This window comes from Rousettus aegyptiacus, unplaced genomic scaffold, assembly GCF_014176215.1.
Source record: "Rousettus aegyptiacus isolate mRouAeg1 unplaced genomic scaffold, mRouAeg1.p scaffold_m13_p_7, whole genome shotgun sequence".
In the NCBI taxonomy this organism is placed as follows: Eukaryota; Metazoa; Chordata; class Mammalia; order Chiroptera; family Pteropodidae; genus Rousettus; species Rousettus aegyptiacus.
Window position 1 is genome coordinate 84,068,332 of NW_023416310.1, and position 26,048 is coordinate 84,094,379.

Sequence of the window (26,048 nt, forward strand, 5' to 3'; positions counted from 1 at the left end):
CGAATAAGATTCACCCTCTCTATTTTAAAATTGTTCAAAGCCATGTGAAACTACCAATTCATAGCTTCTTGTGTGCACGAGATAACTCATGTTTCCATATGGAGATGATCTGATCCCATTTCAACGACAGAAATATACTGAATAGGATTTTAGTATGCAGCATCGCTATGGATGAATTTAGGATTCCCCCTCTGCAGTTTTATCTTCATCACTACATTTGAAAACTGTTCGTTGGAACCCACTATGTTGGCTGATCTCTTGGGTCTCCTGTCATGCTAACAATGGAAGAGTCTGTAAAGTGTGGTTCAGAGGACAGTAGGGTGGAGAGTGTGGGCTGTGTGAGGCCCTGTAGAAGTTTGATGGGAGGGACTATTTTGTAGAGTAGTTTTAGGTTTACAGAAAAATGAAAAATAGGAGAATGTACAGAGAGCTCCCACAGACTCCCTTAATCCCTCCTCTGTACCCCCTATTATTAGCATCTTGATTAGTGTGACACATTTGTTATACTTGATGTACTAATATCGATACATTATTGTCAACTAAAGTCCATAGTTTATACAGGGTTCTCGCTTTATGGTATATGTTCTATGGACTTGGGCAACTGCACGATGTTATACATTCACCATTAAAGAATCATATAGAATAGTTCCGCTGCCCTAAAACCCCCTTTGCTCCACCTATTCATCTCTCTGTGTCCAAATTTCCTCTTCTTAGAAGGATGCTGCCCACCTCCCAAACTCCTGACAACCACTGATCTTTCTACTCTCTCCATACTTCTGTCTTTTCCACGATGTCACATAGTTGGAATCGTACACTATATAGTCTGTCCAGATTGGCTTCATTCATTTAGTAATATGCATTTAAGATTCCTCTGTGGCTTTTCGTAGCTTGATAAATCATTTCCCTTTATTGCTATATAATATTCCATTCTGTTGATTGCAAGTTTGTATATCGTTCACCCATGGAAGGATATCCTGATTGCTGATACCTTTTATTTAATCAAACTTTTTATTGCTATAACTTTAGCAGTTGTGTGAAATAATATAGAGTGATCCTGTGTACCCTTCACCTAGTTTCCAATAGTAACATTTTGCAAAACTATAGTAATATTACATTGCTCTATGCAGTATTCATACAGGATATACGCATTGATAAATCCACCCATCTTATGCAAATTTCTCTGGTTTTACTTGTAGTCATCTGTGTGTGTATGTGTTTTTAGTTCTGCAAAATTTTGTCATATGGTCTATTATTCCCGTCACCATAGACAAGATATTGGGCATTTCTATTGTGAGCATCCCTTCTTTTACAGTAGCCACATCTACCTTCCCTGTGTCCCTAACCCTTGGCAACCACTAATATGTTCCCTATTTCTAAAATTTTATTTCAAGAATGTTAAGTGAATAGAATCGTGCAGTGTATTAGTTTGCTACAGCTGCCATAACAAAATACCACAGATGGGGTAGCTTAAAAATGGAAATATATTTTCTCACAGTTTTGGAGGCTGGAAGGCCAAGATTAAGGCATCGGGAGGGTTGATTTTCTCGTCGACCTCTCTCCTTGGCTTGCAGATGGCCACTTTCTTGCTGCATCATCACATGGCATATACACGCACCCTGGTGGCTCTCTGTCCAAATTTCCTCTTTGTAGAAGGGTACCAGTTAGATTGGATTATGACCCACTCCAAAGGCCTCATTTTAACTGAGTCATTTCTTTAAAGGCCTTGATTCCAAATATATTTACATTCTGAGGTACTAGGAGTTAGGACTTCAATACAAGAATTTTGTTTGGTGGGGAGTGGGGGGGTCGGGGGTGGGCTGGGGAAAGCAGGGGAGAACATAATTCAGCCCATAATACATAGTATGAAACCTTTGAGATTGACTTTTTTCACTTGGCATTATTCTTTATAAATTCATCCAGGTGTGTCAACAGTTTGTTTCTTTTTATTGCTGAGTATTATTCCGTGGAATGTTGCTTAATGCCTTTTATTTCATGTACTGCAAGCCAATGCATAATGCCATATACTAGGGCTCTAAATTAATGCAAACATAGAATAAGCTAAACCCAGAGATAAAGAAGCCATGTAAAGACCAACTTTAGCATCAATTCCCTTACACTGAGTTCCCATATATCAGCATTGAATACTAAAATTTGTAATTAAAAAAAATAATAATCATTTAAAATTAACTTGCTAAAGTGGTTATTTTTTTGGAGGGAGGTACTTACTACTAAAAGAATCTAAATTTAAATATTGGAAATATTTTTTATGTTAGAGTATTTTCCCTGATTGCGTATTTGTTGTAGAATTATTTAAGGGTACAGATTTCAACTCTTTTGGTGGCTTTTGTCATAATCCCGTCTCCCGTTTGAGCTGCTACTTTTTAAAATGTGATCTTCTACCATGAATGAATTTAGCTACTTATGTCTTTGCAAATCTGCTCATGAGACAGAGATTATGCTTCATGAATCTTAGATAATATAGTTGGGACATACAAGGTCTCCTACCTGATACGAAGGGAAGAGGGACAGCCTGAGGCATGATAGCAAGGAAATACCAGTCAACAACGAAACTTCCAGAGCAGCCTTCATTTATATAAAATATTGGGAAAACGAGACTGAATTGATAAAATGTCTAATTTATAGACTATTTTCAAAGCAGTAAGATTTCATTTAGTTTCAAGCCTAGAATGTGACAGGCTAAGATGCAGATGGATTCTAGAAAGCAAAATTACATAAATTGGTGAAATCTGTAATTCACACGAGGCTTAAATTATATAATTATATGTCATGAGGACAAAAGTCCTTAAAATTGTTTCATCGTTAGACTGATAGAACAGTGAATATAGAATAAGTAATTTCTGTATTTTTGTATTTAAAATAACAGTTTGTTCTGGGTTCTCTTCATGGCAATCAAGAGGCTTCAGATTATCAGCTGGACACACATTCTGTAGAATCTGTTGCTGAGAATCACCAACAAAGCTACGACTGCATAAGTACTGTTACTAACATTTGTTGAGTGCTCAGTGTGAACCAGGAACCACACAGGCACTTTAAATAATGTCAGCCTTGCAGTGACCTTATGAGTTAGGTACTATTAGTATTTCCATTTGAGAGTCAGGGACACTGGGGCTTAGAAAGGTTAAGTTAACCTGGCCAAAGTCACATCAACCAGTAAAGCTTGGGAGTCAAGATTCATAAATTTGCTGTTGAATTTTTCCCAATTCTAAATAGAGGAGGGGAAATAGTAAAAATAATAATCTTTAGGGCTATCTAGATCCAGGATATAACAGAGAAGATTCTGAACCACTGAGATGAGCCAAGAAATGGAAAGTGTCAGTGTTGAACCTCTGAAGTCCATGGGTAGCTGCAGACTTTTCGTCTGCCCTTTTTATCCCCATCACACTGAATCCCTCACCTGGAGGGTTGAACCCAGATAGAAGGTACCGTGGAACACACTGGGAGTCCATCATCACATCTCCAGATTAAAAAGCCATGCCCCTCCCCCAAATAGAAATTTGATTCTTAAAAATACACATGTACACAGCCCTAAACATGCCTACCTAGACTAATATTTATTTCGGGAGATGTAATTTAGACATCCTCATGAATAAATTGGAACAATTTATTTCGAAACCATTCTATAGCAGCACTGTCCCATCGAACATTCTCAGTGATGGACATATTCGGTATCTGCTCTGTCCAGTATAGTAACCCCTAGCCACATGTGGCTCCTGACCACTTGAAATGTGGCTATGCAGACTCAGGAACAATGGAATTTTAAATTTGACTAGATTCGTTTAAATAGTGTGCGGTTACTGTATTGGACAGTTTAATTTTAAAGAGTAAAGGTTTCATTAGAACAGATATCATAAAATTCTAAATATTCCTGGTCTTCCAAGTCCCTTCCTCTCTTTCCCCAGGCAAGGGAAGGAAGAAGCGGGCAGAGAGGGAAGGGGCGGTGGGGCCCAGTGTAAAATCATTTTCCATGTTTATCTGTCCCGAATTCAAGCCGAGCTTGTTGACAAAATTTGGGAAGGTTGACGATTTGGCAGGCCTGTCTGTCCCCTTGCCTGCGTGAATATGTCAGCACCTCATTAATCTCGTGTTAGACTGTAAAGGCCCTTTTCCCTCCTACTATGGGCCTATTTTTTTAAAGGACACTTCGGTGCCCACTTTGCATTTCACAGATTTTTAAAAATTTACAAGTTGCTCTGTGGATTAATTGAAGCATATATTTTATTTAAATATGTCCTATCACTTCCAAATCAGAATGAGAGAAATTATTTGGGGGATAGGGAAGTTAAAATGTATTATGTCATGAGTCTTTGAGGAACATATTAGGTTGTTTTCTAGAAATTAAAGGCATGAGGAGCCTCTGCGTTATCTTTCTCCAGTTTTAATTGGTCTTTCAATGAGATGATTCTATCACACATGTGGTCTTGCTGATTTTTCTTTTGCCAAGAAGAAGACACATGGGGTGTAGCTTTTTTTTTTTTTTAACAGTTTTTATCATTTTTGTTCAATGTAAGAATTAGATGGACATGTCTTTAAACGGTACTGAATATTTTAAGCCTTAAGCCTGTGGTGCTTTGTCTTACAGGTGCATGGTGAATTGTCATGGCTTTTTTTTTTTTTTTTTTCCTCTTAAGACAGACATCTAGAATAACCACTTTCTGTATTTCCTGACACTGAAAACAGAGACCGTTTGGGATTCCTTTTATAGCTTCTTCAGCTAACGACTCCAGTGACCACTCAATTGTGGTCTCGCAGTAAATCAAAATTTCTTTGAAAGACCCAGCTCTGTTATATAATGTCCCACGAAGTCATCTCCCTAACTAAAAAGAAAAGTGAGTTTCCATTGCCTTAAATAATATGGACTCTGTCACCACACATAATACTCTGAAAATAAAACAGTAGATCCTTCTTTTTTCTCCTCTTCCTCCTCCATCTCCTTTTTCTCTTAAATTAACCTACAGTTGATGAGACATACACATAAGCTTCAGGCTGTGTCAGATCTGGTTAATCACGAAGAAAGAACAAAACTACTCTGCAAACTGCTCCTTCGAACTTATAGGTTCTTCCCTTGAATGACTTGCCCAAACCGGAATTTTGGGTTTCACAATGACTAAGGAGAATGCTGTCAATTGTTTACTTTGCATTTAAATAAAACAGAGTTAAAAAATAAAATCGGGAGGACCCAGGTCCTGCCCGAAGTCAGGGTAAGGGCACTAAGAAAGGACTTAAGGGGACGACATGGAAGCCCTCCCCTGCTGTCATCCCTGGGAGGCCCCACAGTGGGATGACTACAGGGACTGTGTCCTGACTTCTATATCCAGGTCTGAGAGATTCTAGGGGCTTAATGCCAGGGGCAGGACCTCAGGTGGGCAGAGGGGCGGGCCTAGATCAAAATATCAGTCAATCAAATCAGCCCAACCCCATGATTCTATCGAGAGCAGTGTGCTCGGTGCCTGCAGTTTGTTGCCATCTTTGAGGCAGCGGGAGAGGAAATCTGCCATATTTCCCAGGATGCTTTTAGGTCAAAGCTGGAGACAGTGGGACTTTTAAGTATGGCAGGTGTTGGCGGCAGTTGGGGCCCACAAAGGGGGCCACTTTGTCAGGCAGGGCCGACAATTTGCAGGCGTCAGCCGAGGCCCAGCCCATTTTCCCCTCTGCCCAACTCAGGTGGCGAAACTGCCACGTTGCCCAAGACGCGAAGTCAGTGCCTCCTTTCGCCAACTTGGAGAAAAGGCTTCCTCAGAAACAGGGGGCCTGAGTATGTGCCAATCCTTGTAAACCATTTCACCTCTTCAGAGGCTAATGCCTCTCAAAACCAAGAACAATTAAAGCGAGAGTCTTCCCAAGCAACTGGGGAATTGAGCAAAATAAATCAGAAATCCTCAGCCTTGGCTCTGGAGGTTCGCCTCATTATGAGAGCAGATCTATTAGCCCTCTTGCCATTGTCTTTCATTTCTCAAGTGAGGTGATTCTAATTAAATTAATCTGCATGTCAATCTATCGGTGATCAATCAAAGAGCCCGAGGTCCCCCCTATGCTGCAGGGTGCTTGCGGCTGACAGGGGCTGATAATGGAGGAAGAAATAAACTGTCGAGCAAAGTTAATTAGTCAACATAATAGGTGGATTAAACGGGAGCTGGCTGATTGCTGTTTCCCATGTCAAAGCATGAGGTGGGAGCCGAAGCTGCAATTACAGACAATTATTATATTTGGTTGTAAGAGGTCGCATGAATAAACATATCTCTGTGGGTTTCAGTTTTAATCCTCTTCCCTGTTTAATATAAGGAGAAGTGTAGGTCATTTCTTCTCATTGTTTTAGTCGAAATTCTCTGAGAAAACACCTTTGCTCATGTCCTTTCTGGCAAACCAGGTTCAGAGTCAGTTTATGAGGTGGCCAGGGTATCTGAATTGAACCTTGGACCAGTGCCACTATGTTTTTTTCTTTTTTTCTTTTTTTTTTTTTTTTGCTTTAAAATACAGATCGAAGACTGTTAATGAGCAGGGATTTTTTTTTGGGAGGGGGTGGTTCAAGGGGCTTTGGTCTGATTAGCTAAACCAATGTGAGAAGACAAAAGTACAAGAAACCCCCAAAAGATACCCAGGAGAGAAAGCTACATCCCAGCTCTCACTGAACCCTCTCTTTTTCATTACTCTATCCTCTTAACCCTGACACAGTGGGGCGGGGGTGGGGGGGAGGGAATATTTTAAAGATTCAAAAGATTTTTATTTGCATGATCAACTGTGATATCTGCTTCAGTGTCTAAACTGAAGGGTAATTTAGGTGAAACACAACCACCCTTGTGTAAAAAAAATATGCTAATAAAGATCCTCTTGTTAAAATTATGGTTAACAGTGTACCTTCTGCTGTATAACTATAAACTGTGCAATTTTACTTAAAACTGCATCAAAAGCGTTCCATGCCAAAGACCCCCTCATCAATAGCTCCTCTTGTTAGACTTGTACAGCATAAGCACCAGTTATTATGTGAAATAGCTATGCAATTTTCTTCAGCTCCCAGCTGTTATTTATTTAACTTGAGTTTATTACCCTCCGTGCTTTTATATTAAAATGTTCATTCATTTCTCTCTTCTGTCTCCAGGTCGTGGTGTCTACGACAGTCAATGTGGATGGCCATGTCCTGGCAGTCTCTGATAACATGTTTGTCCATAATAACTCCAAGCACGGGCGGAGGGCTCGGAGGCTTGACCCCTCGGAAGGTACGCCCTCTTATCTGGAACATGGTAGGCGAATCATTTTCATTGGTTGGCATTGCTACTTTAACTGTGAATTTATTTGGTTTCTTTCTTCCGGCTCCACCACATTTTCTGCCCCCTTTCAAATTTTAAGAGTCTTGTTGAACAATATCGATGCTGCATATTTAAAGACGAGAAGATGTCTTTGTGTCCCAGACTTTCTTGTTGCACATTCTGTACCCTAGAAATGCCACTCAAAAGAAAAAGGGCTGAATTGAGTGTATGTCTGAATGTTTCTGCACTACATGTATATGCAATGTGTCCATCTGTACGTCCATTCATCCATCCATCCATTTTTCATGCATCTATCCATCCATCATTCATCTGTTCATCTATCCATGAATCCATCCAAGAAACAGTGACTGAGACTACTGAGTACCAATAGTATGCTAGATTTTCTTCAATCTCTTCAAATTAAACTCTTAATTCATTTCCCCACTTCACTTTCCAGTTTGCTAGGTCAGCAGGATTCTTTTCTAAACACTACCATACAGATTACCATGGGCCTTGAGCAGTGCATGATGTAGTTCATAAGGTAGAAAAAACTCCCTTCCCTGCCAGTATCCCACTTTAATAAACACACCACTGTCCTCATTTTTGCCTGATTTTTTTTTTCTGCTTAAGGAATACACAAACTGTACTTTTATTAGTTAGCCAGATGTAACATTCTTAGAAGTGATTCTTCACAACATCTAGCTCTACAATGATTTTAAGGTAAACCATCATCTTTCAAAAGGTGCTTTTTTTGCGGTTTCATTAGTGCAGAGATGGGTGGATATTACTTTTTGCAGGAGGCCATCCAAAATACCTGCTCATGATTACGTTCCTAGTTCCATTTCTGTTCTTAAAATTATTCTGATCCTCACTTTATAGAAATATTATCTTTTTAATACCTTTGGTGTCAGTTAAGGCATTGTGTGACTAGAGATGTTTAGATGAAAGGAAGAAGGAAATATAGGTACATACTCAGTAGGCGCAATTCGGAGAGCACTGGCCTAAAAGCTAAAGTCTTGTTTTTGACTGTGACTGGTTAGTTATTGCCCTGTCCGGGGACAGACTTGACTGTCACTTTGAAATGTGCCAGTCATGGTTTCACAGTTTCAAAATGTGCTCCAAGCGAAAACCACTCTCGGCTCACATTCCTGCTTTTGGGAGGCCAGCGAGAGAGCCCGTGACACCATCCAAGTCATCCCTCAACCAAAGAACCCAACGCAAACTAACAAAAACCACCTGCTAGAAAGGATACTCTCGTGCATGAAGGTCAGGAGCATTACTGGGTGTCATGATGTGGAGGAAAGAGTCTTGAAATAAGAGTCAGGAAACCTAAATTCAGTTTCTCAGTTTCACGTTTGGCCGTTGTGTGACCTTGGACAAGTCAACTTACTTTTGGAGATCCTTAGGTTCCTTCTTGGCAAAATGAAGGTGATGATCTGTGGAGGGGTGTGGGGGGCAGGGTGAAAATGTGTGCCTTGGGTGGGGGCAGGTCACACAGGGGAAGTGGGCTGGGTGGGGACTGCGGAAGAAGGGCGAGTTCATGCTCTGCCGCTCCCAGCCCCACGCCAAGGGGCACAGGAGCCCAGTGGAGCCAGATGTTCCCTTTTGACCAAGAATTAAAATCTCTTTGGTTTTCATCGTTGGTAACTTTTAAACCCTGAAGAGAGGAGAGAGGGAAAAAATGTCATTAGGAGGAATATAGCCACAGGCCAACAGTTTGTGGTCTCTGGATTAAAATATCTCTACATTTCCTCCCAGTTTAGATATTCTCACCTCTAGGTGTACGTATAAATATTTAAGTTGCAATATCATATTATTCTAAATTTTTAAAGACAACACTTTATTCCTCTGTTCCAGTTTACCAGTCTATAAATGGCCATGTTACTATTAGCACATTATTTAAGAAAATGTTGGCATTTCACTATTTATTAATGATTAATCATCATTGGAGGGGCGGGTATGTCCTACCTCCTTCAGCAAGGGGGCCTCCCTCTCTCCAACGCCTTACTTCACTTGTCTGCAGAAGAATAAAATGGTAGACGCCTCCTTAAGGTTCTTAGTAATGATAGTAACATGGAAATCTGCTTCTCTGTAGAATGAATCGACCAACCACACATAACCACCCACTCATGTAGACACCTCAAGATGATAGCTACATAAATATCCACTCAGCAAAGGGTGACTGCGGACTCTTTCATTGGTGATGTGTGGGAGTGGACCTAGATGCTAATTCATGTTGATTTGGGGGGTATGACAATACTTTATCTTGCTATTGAAAAATCTTATTTGAGATGGCCCTGTTTAAGACTTACAGAACCACGCCTCACCCCTCGGCCCCACCACCCCTGCACCTCCACCTCCAATAGCTGCCATACAGTGAGACATGCCAAGTATTTTCGCCTTTTAGGTGGCCTGTAGGAGCCTTCGTTTCCCCTCATTCTGGGCTTTTCACCATCTCGTTTACAGGTAGCCTGAATTATTTTGAGTTACTCTGCGCATCTCCATTTATATCCCGCTTGTCAGACAGTTGGAGGAAAGTTCTCTTATGTGGCTCAATCCTCCTGCATTTAAGAGAGACAGAGACCATGCTTTACATCCATGCAGGCTTCCCTGTGTGACCCACGGACTCGCAAACGTTTGTGCTCAAATAGCTGTCCTGTATTTCAGATAAGAGAACTCACAAAGGCGAATTTATTCTATAGAATCTCGCCTGGTCCAAAGAGGGTGAATCCCTGCATGCTGTAGCTTGTGGTAATTGCTCGCGCACGCTCTCTCGTGCGCGCGCGCGTGCTCTTCTCTCTCTCTCTCTCTCTCTCTCTCTCTCTCTCTCTCTCTCTCTCTCTCTCTCTCTCTCTCTCTCTCTTCATTCAAAATAGTGAGATTTTCTTTGGCTGGATATTTATGGGAGACTGCAAGCTAGCAAGGTTTCCTCTTTCAGTAACTTTATGGAAGACGTACAGCTGGGGAGAGAGGCAGCCTTAGAACATCACGTCACTGCTCTCAGGGTTCCAATTTTTGAAAAAGCGTAGGCTTGGGGCCAAAGACGCTGAATTGTCACCCCTAGTGGTAATGTACATACAACTCTGGCTGGAGTGCCCACCCTGTCTCCCATCACTTGGGCCAGTTCTGGGGACCATGTGCTGGGGATCTTCAAAGGGCCTGGGGAGTGTTGATGTTTTTATTGTTCTTCTGAGTTTCAGGTTGTGTTGACTTGAATTTAAGGCCAGTTGTGGCATCAGTTTCTCTATTTTTTCCCCCTTGGCAAAATGTGGTGCCCTCACAAAGCTACAGAGCAGGGACCCTGTCAGCTTGCATGCGCTAACACTTTATTATCTAATGATCTAATATGCAACAAGGCAAAGTGCCGGTGCTCATCATTCTGACATAGAATGCCGGGAGAAGTGACTAAATTACTTTATGTACCATTAGCGCTCGCAGCTATGGTGAACTCACCGGCAGCATTTATGCAAATGCCTGTGCGTACACTCTAGTGGCTCTGTCAGGAAGCCATCTGACAAGCCGTTTAAATGCTCATTTTTTAGGGGACTTTTATTTTGGCGCGCATGGGATTTTTCTCCCTTCCTCCCTTCTTCTCTTCACTCTCCCTCTCTCCATTCTAGCGCCCTGGAGGACTTGCCTCCTCGCTGGTCCCTGGGGAAGTGAGCGGGTCAGGGAGCTCAGGGGGCCATCAGGAGGTGCCCTGTCCAGGAGTGGGCTTAAGGCCCCAACTGGTGTTCTTCAGCTTTGGAGATATTTTTTATTATTGTGAATTTGTACGGTCTTCATGTTTATTTGGAAAATCAGTAGATCTATTAATCAAAGAGCTTTTAGAAGACCAACATTTTTATATTCGTGAGTTCTGACCTGAGGTCCTACTTGGTTTCTTGGCTCAAATGTAGATTTTAAACATCCCCGCTTTTTAAAAATGGAAAACAATGGAAATTTAGCTTTCGTGGGCATCAGAGACGAATGAATTGAGTTTCCCTTCGAAGCAATTACAAAGATTGAGATGTGAAGTGTAAATGTGCCAGGTTCCCAAAATAAATCAAATCAAAACAAAAGTGGGCTTTGGTTAAACTAAAAATACTTTGTAGAAGAAAGAGCGGTGATAGACTCCCTGGGCCCTTCTCCTTGCTCCAATTACGGTGTTAGGGAAACAGAACCAGATTTTCCCCACCGCCAGTGAGCTCTGACCTTTCCATTGTAGTGCCCCCTTCCAGCTGTCCCTGACAATATGGTGTTATCCTTGCTCTTTAGCATTTGACCTCCTTTAATCCTTTCGCTCCAGACAGAAGCAGTTTTTGCTTCCGTTGGTTACCCCTGGGTATCCAGCCTCATTGACTCCCTGTGCCCAGCTGCACGTAAATTTGTTGTTTTACGGACGTGTGGAGAAAGATAGGGAGATTACTCCTCGAGAGACAGTGTGGAGCTTCCAGTGGAAGGAGAGGCCTGCTCGACTCCCTTCTGTGTACGAGAGCCTAAGAAGTGGCTGGTTAGTATCAGCTGAATCTAATGGAAGGAGGATCAGGCTGTCTGACTGGACTGCTAGATTTTAGTCCCAACTCTGCCTTTAACTAGCTGTGTGACTCTAGGAAGTTTACTTTGCTTTTGTGGTTGTAGTTTTGTATGTGATCAATGACAGCTGAGTCGGGCCATCCCTAGAACTCCTCTTTGCATGCACTATTTTTTGGTCCTCTGAACTGAAGCCGCCGACACATGCCTTCCCTGGTCTTGCACTTTCTTTAGGAGGCACGTTTGGAGGGACAGGGCTTCAGGAGAACAGAGAAGTCCACTGGTTATTTCTAGTAGGGCCCTTTCTTTGGCTCTCCAGCCAAGGAATACATTGTCAGCAAGGTGGATTTCAAATCATTCCTCCCTCCATTCATTGATACTAAACATCTACTGTATGCCAGGCACTAAGCTAAGTGCAGTAGCACAAGGCAGATCCATTCCCTGTCCTCATAGACTTCGTGATATAAATGGAGGCAAAAGATGGTAAATAGAACTTACAACTAACTAACTCATTAGAGTTTTGGGTAAGAGGGACCATGAAAGGAGTGAGGAGAAGTGAGGTTTCAGGGAAGCCTTCTTTGAGAAAAATCACATTTATGTTAAAACCCGAGAGATAAATAAGTTTTCGCCAGGCAAAGAGGACAGACACGAATTCCTGGGCAGAGGGAACAGCATATACAAAGGCTGTTGCTTACATGAGTTCAAAGTACTGAAAGACACCGGAGTGGCTCCTGTTGTTCCCGGCCACCGGGAGGGTGACCCTGAGACAACCAACAGTCCTTACGTGCCTGGTTTTGGTGCAGAATTCCAGCCAGACCCGCTTAAGCAAAAGCGTTTAGGTGAAGAAGGGTCAAGGTTAAGTAGAAAAATAGCAGCATCTTTTGTTACTGAGGGTGGCACATTACATCTTATCAATTGATTTTCCTACTTGAGAAAGCAAGACAGATGCAAGAACAGAACATTAAGGTTAAGAATATCCAGATGTGTCATAAAATAGAGCACGAAGGCCCCAGATTTTCAAGCATCGAATCGGGCTTTTTTTCTTTGAGCAGTGGGGAAGGTGTCTTTTGTCTGCCCTTGCGATAGAAAGGACACGGCAAGAAGTCAAGATAATGAACAAGGATGTAAGTCAAGAGTGATTTCCCGTGTATCCCCTGAGTAATCCATAAAGCAGGTAACGCCGGAAATCCTAACACTGGCGCCTTGGTAGCCAGCAAGCTCTCAGCATCAGGCAGATTAAAGAGTTCATGAGCCATAGGTCACTGCAAAGCAGGTGATCTCTGTTATCCTTATTTGCATATGATACCACCAACAGCACTGCTGACAAAGGAGAGTGCTCCAACATTGCTGTTCTGCTTATTGATGACCAGGCCAGGTAGTAATATGTATCATCATCATCATCATCATCATTGCTGTTGTTTTTGGACTAATATCAACTAACATTGTTTGTAGCATTTATTATGTACCAGCATTATGGTAGTCATTTTGCCTATATTATCTCACCAAATCTTTCAATAAATCTAATGAGCTATAACAATTATTATCCCCATTTTATAGATGAGAAAATTGGGCTTTAGAGAGGGTCAGTAACTTCCCCAAAGCCAGAAAACTAATCAGAATTAGGTCTGGGATTGGATTCTAGGTTTACCTAACCGTGTAGCTCTGTGTAATAGTAGTACTGAGCATAATGACAATAAACACTCATTGGGCCCTTATTACGCTGGGCACACAGCACTGTACACCCCCCATTGCAAGATGAGGAAACAGAGGTTAAAGAGAGGTTAAGTAACTTACCCAGAGATGCACAGCAAATAAGTAGCAGATTTAGGGTTCAAGCCCAGAGAACACTACTTCAGAGTCTGTACCCTCTGCTGTTTGCTCTATCCACTGTGCTTAAATTCTTACATCTTCTATCCCACTATTCTTAGTTTTTTTTCTCAGTACAAAGAAGGCAATTATGCTGGTATCATAAATAGAACTTTCAAAAGTTAGCCCAGAGCATATCTTTTTTTTTTTTTTTTTTTTATATGGGCATACTGAGTATATTTACCTTATAGTTCATTCTCCTTCAATGGCCTATTTTTCCCATGGCAATACCACATTCTGCTAGTCCAATAAAGAAAATGCTGATTTTATTTGATGACCGGCATGTTGTCTACAGGGCTGGCAAGATAAGAAGGAGGCTGGTAATATTTTATTTATTCGCAAGGATGTTCTAACTCATCTCTGTAGAAATCATATGTTGACCATATGGGCTCCCTGGCGTGTATGCAAAATAGAGAAAAAGGAGACCATGAGAAAACCGTGAGATTGTGAGTTAAGTGACTATTACGATATCAGCAGTATCCTTGTTAAGGTACTGAAGGGTTACTAAATCCCACGTTGCAAATAACATGGGAAACTGACATGGTTTTGGGGAGGCTGTTTTCTTATATCAATTTCTTGACAGACTCGTCAGCTCTGGGAAACTCCTAGTATTTGGTACTTTGTGTGACCTAATAAATGAGTGAGCCACACCTAACTTATTTTAATAAGCACAAAGTGTGTAGGGGAAGGTGGGGAAGGAGAATGATGTTTTCCGCTTAGTTTTGGACAGAAATGACTGACTCTTTTAAAGCATAAATTTTTATCTTCTATTTCATTACAAAAGCGTGGTAATTCCAGTTGTATTTATTTACATAATTGTTCCAGACCCAGGGCCTCTTTCTACTTCATTGCCACAGGACTTTTGCTCATGAGAATTTCGGAAGATTCAGATGAGGCAAATATGCAAATGAAAGTTTCTCTATATTGTTCATAAATCTTAAGATAAGGTATTTAGGGGCAGTGTGGCCAGGAGTGGGTTTGAAACATTTTTGCGTGGACGTTTTCAGTTATGCATGCAGAAATAAATAAGAACAGAGCACTGCCACTGTCTTGCTGCATGACCTCCGGTAGGTACTTTGCTCTCTTCAGGCCTCAGTTTCCTCATCTGTTAAGGAGGCGGGGAGAGGCTTGGTTTAGCCCTTTCAGCCATGATGATTTGTTGTTCGAGCCCTGCCAATTCTGTGAGGTGCTGCACACACGCACACTGCTTTGGTGAGTGGCCCCTACAATGTCATGGTGATGGTCCTTCCATAGGACAGATCCGAAGCCTGCTTCCCTTCATCTTGGGTGTTTCTGCAGGAGGTTAACAGTGGTTTCCAGGAGGCCTGGAAAGCCACAAAGTGTGGCATGCATGGCCACTTGTGCCTTAGGTAGCTCTCATCCAACGTTCTCTCTGAATTCCTTCAGCTGAGATAGTGTTGTGTTGAACCCACTCAATGGTCAGCAGTGAACTTTTAGACAGGGTTTCCCTTGTAGTATATGGGATGATTCTAGGTGATAGTTGGAAAGCATGAAATTTTTTTTTTAAATAGTTGTATATCTATCTTAATGCAAAAGAAAAAAAATCACATGACACTCCGAAGTCATGATCTCACAGCTATTACTGCTTAGGGAAAGACTGCTTTTAAAGAGAAAATAAGTTAATCTAAACAGAATAGCAACTAAATAATAACTAAGTCATAACTTTAGTGGTACTGGGAGCAAAACCAGGACCGAAGTTTGGGAAACACTGTTTGAGAGTTGTTAAGGATTGGGGGAAGTAATAATTCTTTCAAGTCACCAGGAAACAGTAGGAGCCTGGGAAACAGTTTTTTTTTTTTTTTTTTTTTTAATTTTTAGCCAAATATTGTTTTTTAAAGGAAAATCTTTTAGCTCAGTTTACCTTTAGAATAGACTATATGTCCTCATAAGATTTTAAAAATCAAAACGTCTCGCAAGCTATTAACTCTGTTTTTATATTTAAACAAGTAGTGTCTGCATGTTACAGAGGAGAAATTAATCTGGAAAGGAGGATTTGAGTCAAGGGAGAATCAGCCAGGGTCCACCTAGGCAGCACATTATGATAATATATACGGAACCAGCTGGACACTGAGCAAAGCTGACATTGTGTTGTCAGGGGCAGAATCGCCCATCAATTTCCGAGATAGGATTTGAGTTCAAATGACAGAAAGAGCAGCAACTGTGTTGAAACTGATGCATGGGGGAGGGGTGGGGCAGGCAGGAACCAGCCAGGCCTAAAGACAGGAAGTACTGGTACCTCCGGAAAGGGGTGGCTCTGTTTTCTCATCTGGCTGCTACCCTTCCTTCTAACCTTAACATCTGTCAGCAAGACCCACCTGGGTCCTTGCATGATTAGACCCCATTGCAGGGGGGAGCTTACGGGTGCTAATTTTAACCCCCAAGAGAATGGAGTGTCTGCAGCTGGATTGGGGGCCAGATCAGCCTCGGAAGCCAGATTCCACAGAGCCACCGCTTATCCACTGAGGAAGCCCAGTGTGGGTGTAGTGGCAATTGTTAATAACCACTGGAAGAGTTCTCAACTTTCAAGCTAATTGATTTAATTCCTTAATATCTTCACAACTCTGAACATTCTTCTTTAGTTCATTTGCTAATTCATTCATTCCATCAGTCATGTATTTAACGTATATTTATTGACCGCCTACAGTATTAGAAAATAGGGATGCAGAGGTGAACAAGGCAAGGACAACTATTGATATTATGAAGTGTGTGCATATTTATGTGTTGATATTAAGCAAATAATTGCACATAGAATTATTTAAAGTATAATGACGGCATGCACTGTAAAGGAGCAATGCAGACTGCTGAGAGAGCTTTAAATGAGGGGACCCGGCCAAATTAGGAGAATCAGGGACACTTTCAAAATTTTAAAACAAGAATGAGTAATGTTTCATCAAACGAATAAGAGAGAGCATGTCAGGCATAGGGGAAAGCATTTCCAGAACTACATGTGGGGGCAAAATATTAGCTTTGGGGAGGACTACTAGGAAAGGCGGGTTAGGTCTGAGATCCATTTTTGAGAAAAGAAGTTTGGAAATTTCTCATCAGTTGGTTTCTCTTTTCCTTGGAGGTATGGATTCAGTGTATTTTCTTTGGCTAACAGAATTCTTTGCCCAGCAAAAATGCCAGCTCAAGCCAGCATTTTGAGTGGTGATTTTTCTGTTAGGATAGCAGCCTTTGAACATTTACTAGCATCAGATTCAGTGCTAAGTACTTTGTCTCTTCTCTTCTAATGCTCTTAACCACCATGGGAGGGCAGTGCTGTTATTCTCTCCGTCCAGCAAATGGGGGAAACTGAGGCCATCCTTCAAAGAATCGGTTGTGGCCAAAGAGAGAGAGCGTTACTGCAGCGTGTTTGAACCTCCAAGTAGTCGAGGCAGGGCGGTCATTACCACTGTTCTTCTCCACTGTTTAGTCAATGCCAGGCCCCTCACCTTGGACTTCAGAGGTGGAGAGACATTCTCCTGCTATTCGATCATGTAATATAATTCCTGCTTCAATTGAAGCAAACTGACGGCGTTACTCAAAGGCAAATCGAAAAGCCAGAGCTCTGCTAAATCCCCAGGGAACGCTAGCTGGCACGTGCACTGATACACGGGAAGGTGCTTTTCTGGGTTAAGATAAAAAATCCTGGTGTCACGTTACGCTATCGGGCACCCCATCTCATCTCCCTGTGCCAGCCCTGCAACTTGAAATGCTCGGTGGACAGAAATGAAACTTTATAGAAATTAGGTGATCATCATCCTTATCAGATGAATATGATGCCATCAGCATGATTTTAGCATCCTCAAAAAAAAAAAAAAAAGATTTACTTAGAGACAAGAGAAAGTCTGAGGCTTGGATTGTAGAACTTTTATGCCAGCCTGCCTTGGGCAGCTCGGCTGGGAGATGACCTAGTAATTAAAATCCCACTTAAACATATGCCGCTGGTAAGTCGTAACAGAGGCTCCGAAAGACATGGGAAACCAGACAGTAACCAGAGAAGGAAAAGAAAAGTGAAACACAAAAGTAACACTCTCGAACCCATGGGGCACAGAAATAGATCTGAATTGGCCAAATACTTATCTGACTACTAAGCATGAAAGCAGAACCCAACTACTAATATATTTTTATCCCAGTCTGTAAAATTAATCAATATTTTATACGTGAACATATGCTTTTGTGTTGCCGGCTTGTTTAATTGACAGTTGCAATCAGCAGGACACCAGTTGTTCAAACCCACATTCTTCACCCACAGTTCTGGGGGAGAACATGGGGGAATAAAGGCAAAGGTATTGTCAGGTTTGGGGCCTCTTCTCAACGCATCGGTTTCTTCCATCGACCTTGGGGCAAAATAATAGACATTTCAACAGAGGACCATACGTAAAGTACACAAAAATAAAAGTAGACATTGGCTGTTACTTAGAAGACTGGTTAAAATTAACGTGGTTGGTATAAATCAAGAACTTTCTTTAATTCTCTATTATTCTTTGTCTACTTCCTTTTTTGAGCACAGTTGGGGGGCCAGCGATAATGAGCACCTACTATGTGCTGGGCCTGAGGCAGATGCTTTTAGGTGTGTTATGTGTGGGATGATGGGTGAGGGGGACATGTTGCAGCAGTTCCAATGTATTGTATCATTTCTTAAGTCGAGGAGGGAAATACAGTTTTGGTCATTCTTTGCTAAAATCTTCTGGCCGAATCATCAAACCAGCTGTGCTCTTCCAGTAACTGTTCTGTGTAAGAAATCTATAAAGCCAGACCTCAGATTCCTCTACCTTTCAACTTTGGCAGGACCCTAGAAACCCTTCTTGATTTGGTTAGCTAAAGCTTGTGGAATCCAACTCTTGTCGTTCAGAAGGAAAAAACAAAAAGGTTGAGAAGAATGTTATTAAGGTACTGTTTTATGATAACCTATTTAGTCGGTAAACTTTTATTATTTTCTTTACACGTGCAAAGTTCTATTGAACAGCATCGAGGTGGACAATGTCCAGATTGCAAATGACAGCGGAGGGGAACTACACTACACTTGAAAATTACAAGTTCTCGTAGTGCTGCTATCACTTGCATTGATGTTCGAACTCTGTGTTTAGCAGCCCAGCTTGTAACAATAGAAAAGCTTCTCAGCCTGGAAGTCTGGCAGGGTTTTCGATGTTCTTGTGTTTAATTTGGCACCTGCAGTATTACATTAGGATGCCATTTTCTGAACTTGGAAATAGAAGAAGGTAGAGAGAGATTTTACTATAACTCATACGTGGGGCTGAGTCTTAGGGGGAAAATAACTTTACTTGGAAATAAAGTAGTAATATTCTGTGAAGTTAATAAATATCCACCCTCTATCTTGGGAATAAGGAATTGCACAACTAAGATTTTATGGGATGTTGGCTGTATTTATATGATTAAAGTGAATATTTTAGCCAAGCTTAGCAGAAATTTTAAGTAAATACCAAAATTGAAGGGTAGTTTGGGTGTTTTAAATATTTGACTTTATCAACCAATGTGGACTCTCAAAGTCTCAAATTCAAGTGAGTCTCTGAGATTCAGTTACCTCATTTGTATAGTGGAATTCAGAATAACATCTGCTTACCTACTACTCTGGGTTGATATTAAGAATAATTGAGATAATATGGGCAAGCCCTTTGAAAACTTAACAATGCTAGTTAATTGTCAGGTATCGATTAAGTGCAGAGTACTGTCTATCCAGTTTGTCAATGAATGAAGTCCCTGCCTGCAAGGTATGCATTGACAGTGGGTTGCTTTGCATATATATATATATATATATATATATATATATATATATGCCCAGCTATATACATAAATGCATACAGAGATCAAGATAAAAGTTCAAGGGAAAGACATGAAATTCACTGAAGGGTTAGTGCTTTGTAGACTGGGATGGAAAGAAACAGCTTCGCACAGAAGGTCAATCTTTTTGGCAAAGTACTGTTCGGGTGGAAGTGAGAGATATAACCTTCCTGAAAAAGAAATGGTAGGGCTGTGCAGAGTAGGTAGGAGACAGTAGGTTTGGAGGGCCCATCATCATCACCTTCATTTTCCTCTTCCGCATCTTCCTCCTCCTCCTGCAGCTCTTCATGCTCTTCGTTCCCTGTCACATTTACTCATAGCATACTCGGGACTGAGCTCTGTACACATAGGTTAACTCAGGTAAACCTCACAGCAACCTCATGAGGCGAGTTCTCTATAATTAGTATTCTCAATTAAAGTGGTAGAAATGGAGACTTAAGGAAAGTAGTGTGCCCAGGCTCGTGAGTGGTGAAGGTGAAATGTGAACTGAGGCCTCCTGAAGCCAGAGCCCTTGACTGCTGCTGAGTCCGGCCTCCAGTTGGGGAGAGGTGTGTGCGAAATGAGGCTGGAAGGGAGGACTGGTCAGACTCGTGAGAGTGGACTTGATGCTGTAGGCTAAGGGGCAACAGCAGAAAGGTTTTGAGCAGGGCAATAACAATTTGAAGGCTGGCGCCTGAGGAAGGTTAACCTGGGTTTTGATGTGAAGAGGGAGGGGACTTTACACATAATTAAGTCCAATAGTAAAATGAATCATCAACAGGCAAGTGTGAGTGTTCGCTCTTTGCAGGCCAGATTGGACAGCCCAGACCTCAAAGAGTCGTTGTTGAGGAAGCTGAGTCAGTCCTAATGGAGTTCAAATGGAAGCAGAGTTCCCACTCTCCTTTGCTCCTGTGTCTGCATAAATTTGATGATACACATCCCGGTGTTCGTGACGTCACTGATCATCACCACGGAAACATCTGTGCTATCACAAACACTGGAGTGCGGCGTCACTGAATGTGTCAGGGAGGAGAGGAAACTGGCTCGCCATGATAAGGCTCTCAATAATAAAAGTTCACTCAAATACATTAGCAGTAGCAGCCTGGGTCGTGGAGAGAAATATACACGTTGCTATTTTGAAAAGCACAAAGCAGGGTCTGTGCATTGCTAGAGGTTGGGCAAGGTTGATTTTGAGATGCTGCTCGCATTCAAAACACAGGTTCCTTAAAAAGTCACTATCTGTGCTGTCTCGCATGATGACAACAGAAATCCTTCAGGAGCAGGGAGCTCGTCTCCCAAATTGCTTATTGAAAATCTTCTGCATAGCAGAGGAAGGCTGGCTCGGAACTTCTGTAACGTTCTGGAAGAGGCTTTGAACAATCAAGTAGAATTGTCAGTGGTTATGGTTTGTGTTTATTGTTTGATGAGTCAGTGGCAGTATTAGTTATGGAATGGCAGGAATTAATGACTGAAAGACGATCTTGGGTCCTCCAGGGATTGATGGAAGTTGCACACTGGTGGATCAGGTCGTGACTGCATCAGGAGCTCAGGTATATTTAGGTTTGGTTTTCATGGCGCTTAAGTAAATTACATATTTATTGCTTTACAATGAAAAATAAAGAGCTTTTATATGAAAATCTTAGAAATTCTCTTTATATTCAGAAGAGCTGGTAGTGCTGGACCCACCTTCTCAAATGACCACAATTAGGTCAAACTGAGGCATTGTGTCCCTTGTGGGCAGAGCGTACACTCTATAGTCATCCACAGTCCCCACCTCTCACACTGTTTCCCCTGGCCCCTTTTAGTAGCTTACCTTCCTGGCTGGCCCTGTGAGCATTTCATTTTGTGGTCATTATTAGAGGTATTAGAGAGTAATTATTCATAGTAAAATTCCTGGCATATGGAGGGCATCCCATAAGTGGTAGCTGTGATTATTCTTTATCAATTTGCAGGCACAGGTATTTAAAATTACCCCTCAGTAGAACTTCCAGTAATGACGGAAACATTCTATTTCTGTGCTGTCCAATATGACAGTCACTCGTTACATGTAGCTATTTGCCAGTTGAACTGCGGTTAGCATGACTGAGAAAATAACTTCTTTAAAAAATTTGTTTCAAATTAATTAAAAGTTAAATTTCAGTAGTTGCATGTGACTAGCAGCTACTGTATTGGGCAAAGCTGATTTAAGTGATAGGACCGAACATCCAGTCGGGTGTCCTTGTTTAGAATAAAATGCAGGGAACAGACACTGGGGCTGTGTGCGTGCGCACGTTCCTTTTACGGGAGGTTACTTAGAGTGGATCACACAGGATCACCTCCTTCCAGAAGGGCAACCACCCCTTATCACAAAGCTAGAATTCTTGGCAATTTAGGGAGACAAAGCCATACGTTTCCAAGATGTTATGTGTACATTCCCACCAATAAGAATAAATCGTCGGAAGTTCGAACTGGATGTTTCACTGCTCCCTGGTCCCTGACTGTCCAGTTAAGGGTACTGCATGAATATGACAACTAGCCTTGTGTGTGAGAAGGCCTAAATTTTTTGATGAGCTGCTTGAGCCTGCCATTCATGAGAGTACAGAGCCAAGAGCCAGTGTTACCAAGGGGACTGTGGAAAGCCGGTGGGGCCCTGCTAGCCTATCGAGGGATCCTATGTTCTTGGAGCTGAGGCTCCGTGGGCTGCCATCTTTGTGGTTTCCATCACAATCACACATCAGTCACATCTAATAATCACATTGCAGTAAACCAGCCACAAAACAGGGTCCTGAAAGATCTCTCTTTCACGCAAATTATTCATTCATTTGCATGACGTTTGCCTGAAAGTTTTGACACTGACTTGCTTTACTGAGCCCAGTAGTCAGAGCCTCCCTCCCTTCCTTCCTTTGTTATAGGGTTGGAAACTCCAGAACCATCTACCAGGCTCTGGCCTATTGGTAACTTATGAGCCTCTGTCTTGAAACCCGCCCCAAGCCAACTTTTCAGCTAATAAATACCTTCTCTGCTTCTAGGGATATATGCATGGGGAGGGAGGGGGCAAAACAGAGGTCAGCCTGTTTGTTGAAGATGAAGCTCTGGATTACAGTTTCCCTCCCCCAAAGAGACCTTAAAAAACATAGAAAACCTAATGAAAATGATAGAAAACTGCTATTGCAGCTAATTTTATCAAATGATGACTAATACCAATCTTATTGTAATGGGAAAAAAGAGAACAAAACACACACAAACCTATTCTGCTTGGGTTATTCATCCAATCAGAGTTATGTATCATCTATTCTTATAGTCAGATTCTACAGAAAAGATGCCAGGTCTTCCTTTTTTTCTATCTTGTGGGCAAACATCAAATGGAAACTCCTATTATCACAGTGAATCGAATGAATCCTATAATTCAATAGGAGGAGAGAGACAAAGCCCTCTAACAACACAAAAAAGTAGATTCTACATACTTTAAAATTCCTTCTTAGGAAAATTTTTCACAAAAATGTTTTCTAGAAAAAAGACCAAGCTGATATCAACGGAGAGAGTAACTAATGAAATGTTAAATTATCTGCTTGCGTCTGTGTTTTTAATGCTGAATTTAGTCCAGCTCCCAGACACAAGAGGCTAAAAATTTATATTCAGATAAGGAAAGACAAACCTTGGCGAACAGATGGAGCAGAGTCCAGCATAAAGGTTTAATCCTATCAGGCCGATTCCTGTATGACCATCTGGGTGATCCGACACACACATTCAAGGCCTGTTAAAAATACGGCTCCAGCCAAGATCAACGTCACAGATTTTCCACTAGACTTGCTCATATTTGCCTTTCTGATTTTCCAGGCCCAGGAAGATTGCTTGAAAATAAAGACTTGAGTATTCCTTGAAAAAGTGGTGACATGTTGTTGTTGTTGTTGTTTTTTAGCCTAAAAATTGTTTTCTCTTTGTACAATATTGGGTATCCATTTTTGGAAAGTTATTTTCATTTCCCTTTCTTCCTTGCCTTTCATATCTAGAACTTTTCTTATAACAGGATAATAAGGATTGTGCATGAAAGTTCTCCTTGTCAGGAAGAAAAAGAGTTGTTTATTTATTGTATAATCAGAGGCAAGTGAATTTACTATTGTTGCAACAAATATCACAATTGGATCCATGAATAATTCATTTCAAGTATTCTCCCACCCTCCATAATAATTTTTCCCCATTGCTTTGCAATGGTGTGGCTGACAACCATACAACCAAGAAAAAAAAAAAAAAGAAAGAAAGCCGATGGCAATATTTGCAGTTAGCTGCCCTAGGATTAATATTTGTATGTTTTAATTTTGAATTTGGCAGATCGAGCATGAGGTAGAGAACAGTACATTCTCACTTCCTTGAGTTATAAAATTGTGAGCTTCTAAAGTGTTTTTAACAAACAATTTTTGCATATTATGAAACAATGCTGTATTGCATGTCATCAAATCAAAAAGCCTTCAACAAGTCTTTCAAGCGCAATTTAGAAGTTACAGGTACATCAAAATGTCAAGATTTTTCACTGCTAAATTGTTAAATAATCCTGTGTAGCGAACCTGTACTGAATTCTGGATCACAGTTAGACAAATTCAGAAATCCAAAAGTACTTGCCCTGGAACCATTGGATTATAGTTGTTGCACCAGGATTTCTGTTTTTCCCTTGCTCAAATGCTATGTTCACTGATTGTTGAGGAATTTTGCTAATTCAGAACAGAATAAGAAAGCTACAAAATCAACAGGAAGTAGATACAACTTGAGCTTGGACTATATTTAGCAAATGGCATAGTTTGGAGTTTAGCTACACCTCACTGCCCCCACCAGGTTAACTCTGCCTTAATGCAGGTGGGTGTTGGGTCTGCCTGTCCATCGAGTGACCAGGAGTTTTTCCTTTTCTCTTTGTCTGTGAGGGACATTAATGCTGTCAAAGCCAAGGGCTTTCTAGCCAAATGAAGTCACTTTGGAATAAAGGATGAAAAACACTTGAAATTCTTGATCTCCTCATTTAATATTTAATAGATTTAATTGCATCTGGTGTTGAGAAATCTCTATATCATGGGTTACGTTTCTCTTCAAAATGACAAACACATCATCGTGATCACCCACACACGGGGTGGGGGGGTGCTCTTTTGCATATATAATATATGATTCTTTGCCAAGTAATAGCTAGATATGCTAGTGGATGGGGCAATAATGCAGACCAATAACAAAAGGAAACAGAAACCCTAATAAAATGATTAACTACATAAAGCAATTACTGAAAAAAAAATAGAGGAAGGCAGAAACAAGTCTGGCAACTCAAATTAGAGCAAGAGCATACGTGTTACAAAGACTGCTACCCGCTGAGCAAGGAAACTGTCCCATTTGTTTATCTAATAGTGGACCAGGAGTTTGAGGTGAAGTTTTCGTGTGCCGGTGCTGGGGTTCCTGTCAGGCATTGTCACTGCTACTGGTTTCTCAGGCATCCAGTTGGAGGGTGGGTGAACCCAGAATAGATCTGCCTGCTGTACATGGTGAAATGCAGAGGGCCAGTCTTCCCACCAGGGCAGAGGGCGCTGTTTGTCCTTCCTGGCCAGTTGCTGCCAGCTCTCAGGATCAAAGAACACAGGTGTTGGTGTTACTGAGCTGTGTGCAGTCAGGAAAGTCATTTCAAAAAACCCAGCAAAAACAGTTGTTCCCATTTAACAGGAAGAGGAGATACCTGTGTGCTGAGTCCAAGTGGGGCACTTTATGTCCCCATCTGTCTCTGGAACAGGCTTGCTCCCAAGTACAACTTCACCAAAATCAAGAAGATACAAGGGAGAAAGGCCTGAGATTTTATGGGGTCACAAGTGTCCCATAGAAATGAGCTGAGCTCATGAGTTTCGCAACATTTTCTGTCAAGTCTCAAAAATTTGGGATAATAACATGAAAGTCAGTTCCTCATTTCTGAAAAGATTGCCATTTATATTCATTCCAGGCAAATGAGAGCCTTAAAAAACAAACAAAAAAAACCATTCTACTTTGGAAGGACTGAGGCCAAATCCACCTCCCCAGTAAATTTAGCTGGCTATGTTAGCAAGTCGCTGGATTGAAAATTTCTAGGAAAGTTTTATGATACACTACATACTCCAGAATGATGAGACTGTAGGGTGTTCTAGTAAATTAACAAGCTCTGGTTAATGGGGAACTGATAATAATGATAACTGTTATTATTTACGAGTAGCTAGTGTACTATATGCCTGGAACATAGTAAAATAACGAAACACAAGTAGGCCCTTCCTGCATTTTACCAAAAGTCTGTGAGATGGGTACTCAGGTGGAAACTACTGCTTACAGAGGAGAAACGCCTTAGAGAAGGTAAATGACTGCTTCAAGGTCACACTGAGTGGTAGATGTGGAATTTAAACAACTGGAGTTTATATTCAAATACTATAACATTCTGAATGCTAAAATCAACATAACAGAATTGCATCTTTCTGTCTTTGCTCAGAAGCCAGTAAGGACCAGTGCCCACATCTCCATCTCCACTGTAAGCACCAGTATCTGCTCTGTGAAAGTGCTCATTAATAGAGTTCTGATTAATAGAATGCTGGAAATGAAGAGTTTAGATCTTTTTTCATACACCATACACAATGGAAATGGAGATTACCCTTATAGCCACTT

The 26,048-nt window shown here is 41.3% G+C and overlaps 1 protein-coding gene across 11 annotated transcripts in view; it reads left to right on the forward strand.

Annotated features, from left to right (window-relative positions):
- EBF1 (EBF transcription factor 1) overlaps positions 1 to 26,048 on the forward strand; it is a 369,063-nt gene that overhangs the window by 240,386 nt on the left and 102,629 nt on the right. For 6 of the 11 annotated variants that reach the window (XM_016167041.2, XM_016167042.2, XM_036224245.1 and 3 more), the window contains exon 8: positions 7,115 to 7,256. In XM_016167041.2, the coding sequence (XP_016022527.1) occupies positions 7,115 to 7,256 (142 nt within the window). The remainder of the gene's footprint in view (positions 1 to 7,114; positions 7,257 to 26,048) is intronic. The other 5 variants (XM_016167043.2, XM_016167045.2, XM_036224247.1 and 2 more) reach the window with 1 other exon arrangement.